At 46.3% G+C, this 10,015-nt stretch overlaps 1 protein-coding gene across 1 annotated transcript; it reads left to right on the top strand.

The window, feature by feature from the left end:
* Window positions 1-408: 408 nt before the first annotated feature.
* On the top strand, window positions 409-9,150 carry LOC109851758 (transcription factor glial cells missing-like). Its single transcript, XM_020422150.1, has 6 exons — window positions 409-830; window positions 6,229-6,331; window positions 6,617-6,847; window positions 7,002-7,271; window positions 7,437-7,533; window positions 7,790-9,150. The coding sequence occupies exons 1-6, from the start codon at window positions 820-822 to the stop codon at window positions 9,148-9,150; spliced, it is 2,073 nt and encodes a 690-aa protein (XP_020277739.1). The 5' UTR covers window positions 409-819.
* Window positions 9,151-10,015: the final 865 nt, after the last annotated feature.

The following is a 10,015-nucleotide window of genomic DNA, read 5'->3' as shown; positions in this document are numbered from 1 at the left end:
CTCGTCTGTAAATATACGACGATATAATGTCTCGATATAATTTCCGGTGCAAATTCTCGGAATGTATCGGAATGGAGAGCGTAGTCTTAGACCACCACCGCGCAATTTCGGGTGAGATTCCGTTGCCACAGGGAGGAAACCTCCGGTGATCGATTCCCTCGCGGGTCGAAAGGGGTTGCTACCGTCGATTAAGCACCCTCGAAAGGGAAGCAGCCGGCGATTGGTTAGCCACGGCCACTCCCATAGGCGGTGCCTGCCGACATATGGAGGCAACCGCGGCGTACTCGCGATCTCCGCCGGGGCACAACGTGCCTGGCAGTCCAGCTAGTTTACACCAGTAAAACTGGAGTTGTCTCAGTCCATGTAGCGACGTCGTGCCGCACGCATCGGTACGCATTTCTCGTTCGCTCCGAACGCAAACGTCAAACTTGATCCAGACAGAGACAGATCCGCGCAAAATTTCGATACTGATCGATCTTTTTTTTTTTTTTTTTTTTTTGAATTTCAAAAGAAGTTTCGAAGATTCATCGAGAGCAGTATGAATCTACGGACTTTCGTAGATCGGCCGATTGTCGACGCAGCGATAGGTTCGAAAGAATCGGATTGTTTCGCGCGACAATGATCGAGCGAAATGCTCGGAGGAATTTTCTATCAAAATTGCAGTGAAGTGCAAACTCGTGCTCCGTCGGTGACTATATAGGAAAAGTGGCGCATTCCGCGTTTGTATATAATTGAAATCGTCCGCGGAGGACGTTTCGTGGTTTCGATCGCGAATTACCAGCTGGGCCACCGAAGAACGACAATTACGAAACGTCGACTATGGTAGTTCTGTAAGTATCCCCGTCAGATAGAAATCGATTTAATGTTAATTCGAACGTGTCATGTATTCACGTTCATCGAAGACGAGACGGACTTCGAGGTCGATCTCAAAATCTTTTGCTTTTCGAACCGATTTTTCTGGAAAATCGCCCGGTCTTCCCAGCGAATTATCGGCGTCAATTTCTCTTCCTGGCGCGCAGTACGAGAAATCCAGGTGATATCTAATCAATGGGCGTTCTGCGGGTCTCCTATTGGCGTGTGGGCGTTATCACGGGACCTGATTGGACGCTAGGTGTTCTAGATACCCCCTCGTTTACACATGCGCGCTTTATCGAGGCAATGCACGACCATTCGTGCGCGCGAGCTGTGTCGCATTTTCGATACTCCCGCAAAATTTGCCGAAGATACTTCCTCTTTATTATTATTATCCCACCTTTTTCTTCTCATCAATTGACTCGCATCCTTTGTGACAGTCAAAAAAAAAAAAGAGATTTCTCGAGCGAGAAGTGTCACCTAGAAAATCTTTTACTCAACATCAACAATATTTCCAGTTAGCCACTTTATTTATCTGATATCTTGATTTTTATTATTTTTAGTTGCGAGTGTCTTTTTCTAAAAGTTGTCGAAAAAAAATAGAAACCCGATAAGAAAGAGAGAGAGAGAAGAGAGAAGAGAAACTATTCCGCTCTCTATACGAGAGAATTCCGAATCGAACAGAGAAAGGGAGAGGGCGGTCGCGTCTCGTCGGTTCGTGAAAACCCGATTAAGGATGTACTGCCGCCACGCCATTGATCACAGCCCAACACCTCGAAGACAGATTAAACGAATGTCCGCGGGTAAGACGATCCCCCTTTATCTCGGATCTCGAGAACGCTCTCTCGCTCTCTGTCCGCCGCGCTTTGAGAGAAACCCTTTGAACCCTCCCACCCTCCCTTGTGAATCCTTTTACGTCGCGGCAACCGAATGGAAGCTGACAGTTCGCCGGATAATAATAATTCAATGACATCACGCCTTAGACGGAACGAACTGACATTTCGAGAGCGCCGAATTACTTTCGAAATAAATTTGTCGTTTCTCTCTTTCTCTCGTCGTTTTATTGTTAGGTCATCGTTACGTTGTAAGATATTAATTACAATGTATGCAATTAGTCGAATTCAGCGATCGATAACGTCTGGTTGCGATAATGAAATTAGCGTCGCATTCACGAGATTTTGTCTGTGTGTGTGTGTGTGTTTATCTCGTTTATTATAATTATATTATGTAGTAACTGCGGAATGTGTTCGGTCACACAAAAGACAACCCACGTGTTTCTCCGAATCTGGCGCGTTTGATTTTTATTAAAGCGCGTCTTTCTTCTTTCCTCATGAAAGCTGATTATTTCCCATCTTCTTCGGAAGGAATCGGGTTCAGGATCACCGAGCGATACACTCCGAGCGGCGGAATCGGGCAAAACATTGGATTTACAAAAATCCAGCCTGACCGGTTTTCTTACGTTCTATCGCGTTTCATTGAGCCGCGATGCGTTTTGCCGGAGCTTTTTTTGCATGTGTCAGCTCCTAACCGCTCTTCAGTCCGCTTGGTGATCGAGGGATCACGCGCGCGCGCGCGCGCGTGTCTGTGTGTGTATGGAGTAGTTTGCATTCATAAACGCAAATATCGCGAAGATGAAAAGTGCGAAAAACACTCGGCGAATGATTTGCAAATAATTCGCTACAAATAACTCGCGATTTGACACGCGCGAATCGATGAATTTTCTCTCTCTCTCTCTCTCTCTCTCTCTTTCTCTTTTTGCGAATAACATTATTTGGCAATATTAGAAATACGTTAGATATTGAATGAAAAACCTACGTACAATGTAAAAAAAAAAATAAGTCTTATATGTGATCTGACTCGTGTCGATGACGTGAGTAAAGATTCGAGGAGACGATACCGCGTGAATAATTTCAAAAAAACACGCGTGAATTTCAATACAAAGAAGAAATGCAACTTTTGTAACCTCGATGACGATTTCTCAAACTGTCGGTGTCTTCGCGTACCCCTTTTAAAACGGCTTCTTTCGAAAACTGGATTTACAATCAGTAGCATCGAACTTGAAGCTTGCGTTCCTGCGCGTAGAAAGAAAAATCACACGAGAGATCTATCTGCGTTTCGAGTCGTATTTACCGTAATTACCGAAATAAAGTGCGCAGGACTAATTACCGAACGAAAATAAATACAACGCGTGTGTACGAGGTGTGTGAAATTAAAGCGGAGAAGGTCGTAAAACCATCGGCGTGTGATGTTTCCGTATGTGACGACACGAGAGAGCGATAACTCGAATCGAAAGCGCCGGGGGAATTAACTCGTTTAGAAACGCGAGAGATTAACTCGCGCGAGCTAATCTCGCGAAAAGATCCCCGAGCGCATAGCCCGGCTGTACGGGAACGGGCATCGAGGAGAGAGAGAGAGAGAAAGAGAGAAAATGAGAAATCGGGAGGAAGACGGACGAAGGGAAACGTGTAGAGAGAAAGAGAAAAAGAGAGAAACGAAAGAAGACGCACAGCGAGAAATTTCTTCCTTTTCACATGTGCCCTTCGTGATATTTTAGTGGCCTTCGTCGTGGCGCGCGCGCGTATCTACCTTAATATCTGAAATTCTGAACGAACCACCCATACAACCGAGGAAGAGCAACGAGAACGTCTTCTCTCTCGCCTCTTCTTCCTCGCACACGAATCACACAAAACCGTGGATGTACACGCGTGTTTCGGGACACGCGTGTTCACGCGAGCATGCGTACGTCTCGTCTGACCGTGCCGTGGACAATCTCGGCGCAGCATCGTCCGCCGATGTATCATCTTACTCGGTGCTAAAGGCGATGACTTTATCACCGATCCGGGCAATCATTCACCCAAGCCCTGTCTCTCTTCTCTCCGTTAGCTTGCGCTCCGGAGTTGCGTCCTCGTCCTCTCTCTCCCGTGTCCTTCCTCAATTTTACCCTCACCGCGTTTTCTACGTAAGAAGGAAGGAAGAGGAATATACACAGAGAGGCGTTGACAGGTCGTACAGTAAAACTCATCCCGGTACGCCGGTTTCTCCGACTTATACGAGCTATCGAAAAACTGGTAGATTTATCACCTCGACAAAGGAGCCACTGTCTCCTCTTATATGGCGTATCGATAATCGTAAAATTAACACCGTGTCGACGGATATACGAAACGGGGGGTGGGGGCGGGGGATCGGAGCTTCAATTCCCGCACATTTTCGGGACATATGAAATACGCAGCTATTCGAAACAATGTGGAGATATTTTATCTTCCGTCTGCGAACGCTCGAAGAATTAAAAACTGTCGATTCGCGTCTCTCCGTCGACAATCATGTTAATAATTGACAAAATAACGAATCGATAAAAAGAGAATCGGCGAGATAATAAAAAAAAAATATTTGAATACCGATAGATAGATAAAAAAAAAAACAATATTTGACATGAGAAAAAAAACGGGAAATACACGCTTGTGTGTGAAACAAACTTATCAGATCGCGTGTCGAATCGTTGTCGATCGTAGATGATTAATTTGTCAAATGGGAAATTTCGGGGATATCGGAAAACAGAGCAAAATATAAATACAAAGAACAAATGTAACAAAAAAATATAAATACAACAAAGATGAGGAAGAAAAAAATATAAATCATATCCAAACGCGGACAATAAAATATCTTCTCTCGATCTAAAAAGGTGAAGAGGCGTGTGTGAGGAAATATGTAGAGAAAACAATTCATTTTCCGCTTCGCGCATACGATGCGAACGAGAATCGCCTCTTTGGGAAAAGGAGAATTTCTAGACGAAATAGCTCGCGCGATAAAATAAAAGCCCGCGCGCCGCGCGAATTGAACGGCACAGTAAACGTGTTTTACGCGATTGGCGATCGCTGTAATCGCGGCAATTGGAACCAAACGCGGTGGATTCTCGGCAGTGATCATGTCAGTCAGTGAAAAAAAAAGTTCACGAGGTGGTCTCGGGACGTCGTTGCGAGGACACGGGACCCTCCGGGCGATGAGGCGTTCTCGAGTAGGTGTTCCAGGATCGTAAACGTCCGGCTACGGGCGCAACTCGATAAAACCGACGGAAACGATGTGTGCGCGCACCTAGCGCGTAACCTGTGCACACACGCACGCCGTAGGAGAAGGTGCGGAAAACCTCCTTTCGAAACGCGCCGTTCGCGACAAATATACGCGACAAGTAAATCCGAGCGAGTAAATATAAGTCCGCCCGCGTTCGCGACGCGTGTAAATTAAAGGAAGACGGCGGCGGGGATGGGGATAAGCGCGGCCGTGTCGAGAGTGCGGTTTCTTCTGCCGTTTCAGAAATCCAATCGAGTTATTTTACAGCAGGTGGTTTACACTTGGAATAAATTTTCCGCGAGAAATCGCTTTATCTCTCTAATCGGTATCGCTTTGCGCACAAATTACGACACCTCTTCCATCGGTTTTTTTTTTTTTTTTTTTTTTTTTTTTGAGTTTGCGCACAAACTCGTAAACTTCTCCCGAAGGTTGTGAGCGGAAGATTCGGAAAAAAGAAATTCACCCTTCGTGATATACGATCGAGAGAAGTCGTTGTCGCGCGCTCGTCGTTTAATACGGCCGGCGAGATATTCTCTCCGCATACGCGGCCGCAGATCATAAACGCCGTACTTTAAATGTCAACCGAAGAAAGAGCAGAAGCTCATTTGCGAGCGTGTATTTTACGAAGTGTCTCTTACGCGTATCCAAAAGTTTTAATTACAGATTTACGGTCGCAACGCGGCTGTATCGCGGTCGAGGAATACCGCGATTCGAACTGTCGAGCGAGTTCGAGAGATATCTGTAGTAAAACGTTATTTACGCCGAGACTATGTCGGTATACGCGCGCGCAATTGTATACCATCGTACGCCGAATGAAAGAAACGAGATTTCGAGAATATAATTTCGTAGGCAGATATGTACCGGCTCGCGAATATCGAGAATCAATCTTCCGGAGCTCTCTCGCGACCCGATCGCGGGGGTGCGAGGATTCCGGAAAAGATTCCGCGCTTCGTGTCGCGCTACGTTACCACCCACGAACTCCCATAAGTATCGCCGCGAGATACGGTCAGATACGTGCCATAAATCGGAATTTTATCCGGCCGGAGCGGTCGTGGTCGTGACCCGCGAATTGCGTAATACTAAATTAGTTCTCCGATTCGATTCGAGAGAGGACGCGCAACTGGACGTGGTCTTAACTCCGACGGAGTTTCGACCTCCGACCGCAACGGGTTCTCCGACTCGCATTTGTCCGCGCGCGTGAATATACTCGATTTATCAAAGTAATCTCTCGAAAAAGGTATCTCACAAAAAGTTTGACAAAAAAAAAAAAAAATGAAGTATATCTAAGTGTCAACCCGCTTTTACTCGTAGGAGTCGTGTGGGGTCGCCGACGATGTCAGCGACTGTCGCCGGCAACCAGCAACAGCAGCATCCTCATCAGGAATGGGACATAAATGATTCGAACGTTCCGAGGGTAAGATTTGTTAGAAGATCGAAATTACATTAAAGATTGTCGTAAAGGCGCGCGAATCGAAATTCAACACAGTTAACACCAAATTCTTTTCTTGAGAATAAAACGCGAAGTATACGGAGACAGAAAGAGAGAAAAGGCGGCAAAGAGCCAACGCACAGAGATATACGCACGTAATTCTTATTCTCGCAATTCGATTTTCGAACAACCGCGCCGAAATCGAGAACAATTAACTCGCCTCGTCTCCTCACAAGAGCAACGAGATAACGAACGTAGGGATATTCTTAGGTGGTGGAATACGATCCTTGGTGCGAATGGGCGGACGGACACGTGAGGAGAGTCTACGGGCCAGATTGCGAGGAAGCGAGGAGACACGCCTCGGGTTGGGCGATGAGGAACACGAATAATCACAACGTGAGCATCCTCAAGAAGAGTTGTCTGGGAGTTCTGGTCTGCTCTCAGGAGTGCGTACTACCCGGCGGCGGAAGGGTTCACCTCCGACCGGCGATTTGCGATAAGGTGAGCGCGTAACGACGTGAATTTTAAATATCCGCGGTATAAAATAAACGTAAGTTGCAACGATAGTCGCAACAATCTCTATTGCGACGTGTTTCATCGAACTCTCTCGCGTCAATCGTCAATCGTCAGTTAATATCGATCGAATTCGGCACAGGCGAGAAAGAAGCAACAGGGTAAACCGTGTCCGAACAGACAGTGCACCGGTCGGTTGGAAATTCTATCGTGTCGCGGACATTGCGGTTACCCCGTCACCCATTTCTGGCGTCACACCGAGCACGCAATTTTCTTCCAAGCCAAGGGCCAGCACGACCATCCGCGACCGGAAGCAAAATCTACGTCCGAAGCCCGAAGAAGCGTCGGCGCCGGCAGAAGGGTCAGAGGACTGGCGGTCCTATTGGCGAGAGAAGCCGCTCTGGGTTCCAAGGTGATTCGATTCGAAATGATTTCGTCGTAATCAACAGTTTCATTGTATAAATGCGATTTGAAAATACGAGTAAAAAAATAGATTTACTTATAAAAATAGAAAGATTCGATGCGAAATGTTTCATCGACAATTATAAATACGTTAATTTGCATTATTTCGTTGCAGTTAATGTCGCTGCGGGGCACCAAAAGGTCAAGCACGGACACGGTCGAACAACCTGCGTCGCGAACGACGCAGCCACCGCCACTGATCTCCGATAAAGGTTACTATTTTTTGTGCTTTGTTAAACACAAAACAAAACACATAACAAAAAAAAAAAAATGAGCGGAAGATGGCGACTTCGAAAAGATAGCTTTTTTCCGTTAATAAATGTAAACAGAAAAATGTAAGGTTTTTTTCTACAAAATATTACGTCATTTGCGTTGTTGAGACACGCAAAGATTAGGCCGCGATTCTCGAAACTCTCGTGACTGCGAGCGGCAGAAAATTAAATCGCGTTTCTTTCAATGCCATTATAGGGTATTCGTGCTCCTGTCCGCCGTTCGAGTGTATGTGCACGTTGCAAACGAACGTAGTACCGTCCTACCCGCAGTCGCATCATCACCAGACGGCAGTATACTCCCAACAATTTCCCCTCGCAGATAGTCCTTACTGGCTTCAAGACGCTCCGCCGCAAGAGAACACCGTCGGTTACTGTTTGCCGAATCAGGTTTCCCAGGAAGCGTCCTACGGCGATTTTCCGCCGTTCGCGGGCGATCTCTTTCAACCGGAGGAAATCTTTCAGTTGGATCAACCTCTGAGGCCGGACTTTCCCTCGAATTCCCAGGAGGTGGCTCGCTCGCCGCCGACTCTGCTCGATCTCGGTAGCGGCACCATCAAGTACGAGGTGAAGCAACAGAATCAGGATCAGAATTATTGGAACCAGTTTCTAAGCGAAGATTCCAGCAGCAGCCATCTGAGTCTGCCCCAGGACGACAGGCTTCACTTCGCCAGTTTCGAATCCGAGAAAGTCAGCAACGGCTTCTCCTCCAGAAGAGTGATGCATCAGTACGTGCAGGACAAGAATCAGAATCAATCGTTAAACAACACTTTGAATTATCAAAGTTACTCCAGACAGCAAGGTCAGAAAGGCTACGTTGAGAGCAACGCCAAGGACGAACAGTCTTACTGGTCTCAGAATCAACAGGACAACAGATTACAGACTCTGGATAGTTTCGAGGTCAAGGAGGAGGATCTGTTGTCCGCGCGCAGAGAAGTCAACGAGTGTTACAAGAACAACAGTCAGCCGTCGATGGTGGACAGAACGGAGTACAATATCTATCAGAGACCGAAGAGCGAGGATTTGCAGGACACAGCGCGACACAACTGTAGTCCCGAGAACAAACCGTATCCCTTCGACGGGTATCATCAGATGTTCGAGCAGAGCGACGTCAAGAATCAGCCGCAGAACCGCGCCGTTTGTCAGAGCTCGACCAGAACGACGAATCTGGACGACAAGCTTCAAAGTGGTGGTTACGGCAATCATCACGAGAGCTCGGAAATCGCGGGAAGGCTGTACCACAACAATTCCGGCGCGGTCGAAACGTCGATTCAGTCCCAGAACAGTCCCGAGCCGTTCTTTTATCCCAGCAACGATCGTTGTCATTACACCTGCGAGATTCTCGAGCGGGTGCCGCAGATGATGAACGCCGGTCCGGTTCACGGGGCCGTTAACAGTTACGGCAGCGACCAGACGACCGCCGCCGCCGACCTGGAACTGCCACCCTTCGTTGATTACACGCTAGTCGGGATGCTGTGCAGCTCCGCGGACGAGGACACGTCGAGCTTGCTGCCGGGATGCCCTCAGGACTCGCACAGCAGCTACATTTCTCATCATTAGAATACACTCGCCGTTGTGTGCTCTACTCATTTGTATTATATATAAAGAAATATATAAGATATAGTTGCACTTTCTTCCCCTGAAAAGGGCGGAGTTTTTTATTTTATCTTTAATTTGCGAAAACTTTCTCCAAAGTTTATTTCTCTTAGGCGGTTGAGGAACCGAACGTGTGCGGATCTCGGGAGTAGTGGAAGGAGGAATCAAAAACCACACACAGTCGAATCGATCTAGTCTGGAAAAAGGTCACATGATTTATTTGTAACTAATTTTTTTATTCGTACCAGATACTCTCACGATCACAATTGTTATGTATGTATGCATACGCGTGCGCATATGTATATATACATGTATATACATATACATACGTGCATATATATACATATACATATATGTTATATGCAACGTTGTTTAGTATATGTGTCTACGCATTACATCTCGATATTACATGCGCATGTGCTTTCCTTACTTATTCTCATTTACAGAGTTTTTTTTTTTTTACGAGAAACGTTCGCGTACACGGCGAACGTAATAATATAACGTACAAACGGAACCGACGCTTGTCCGCGCGATCGCAGGCTGGCCAGAACGAGTTTTTTGTTTTTTTGTTTTTCTCTTAAATAATGCGCGGAAAGATGTTGAAAAAAAAACAAATAAAAAGAGAACAATGGGAGAGAAAACAGAGTGCGCGCGCACTGACGGATTTCAACAAATAAATGTCCTTCAGCGTCGAGATTCTCTGTCGACGGATTCCAAGAGAGAATAAAAAAAAAAAAAAAAAAGAGAGAGAGACTCAAATAATAACAATTCAAATAAACTATCGAGTTTAAAGATTGTATCGCGCGCATACGATTATGACTATCGCACG

Source organism: Pseudomyrmex gracilis, unplaced genomic scaffold (assembly GCF_002006095.1).
Source record: "Pseudomyrmex gracilis isolate BER0280 unplaced genomic scaffold, ASM200609v1 scaffold_20, whole genome shotgun sequence".
NCBI lineage: Eukaryota > Metazoa > Arthropoda > Insecta > Hymenoptera > Formicidae > Pseudomyrmex > Pseudomyrmex gracilis.
This window is presented reverse-complemented; position numbering and strand designations above follow the sequence as displayed.

Coding starts and splice junctions, on each gene's coding strand:
- LOC109851758 (XM_020422150.1), top strand. Junction 6,848..7,001: donor GACCGGCGATTTGCGATAAG/GTGAGCGCGTAA, acceptor AATTCGGCACAG/GCGAGAAAGAAGCAACAGGG. Junction 7,534..7,789: donor GCCACTGATCTCCGATAAAG/GTTACTATTTTT, acceptor ATGCCATTATAG/GGTATTCGTGCTCCTGTCCG.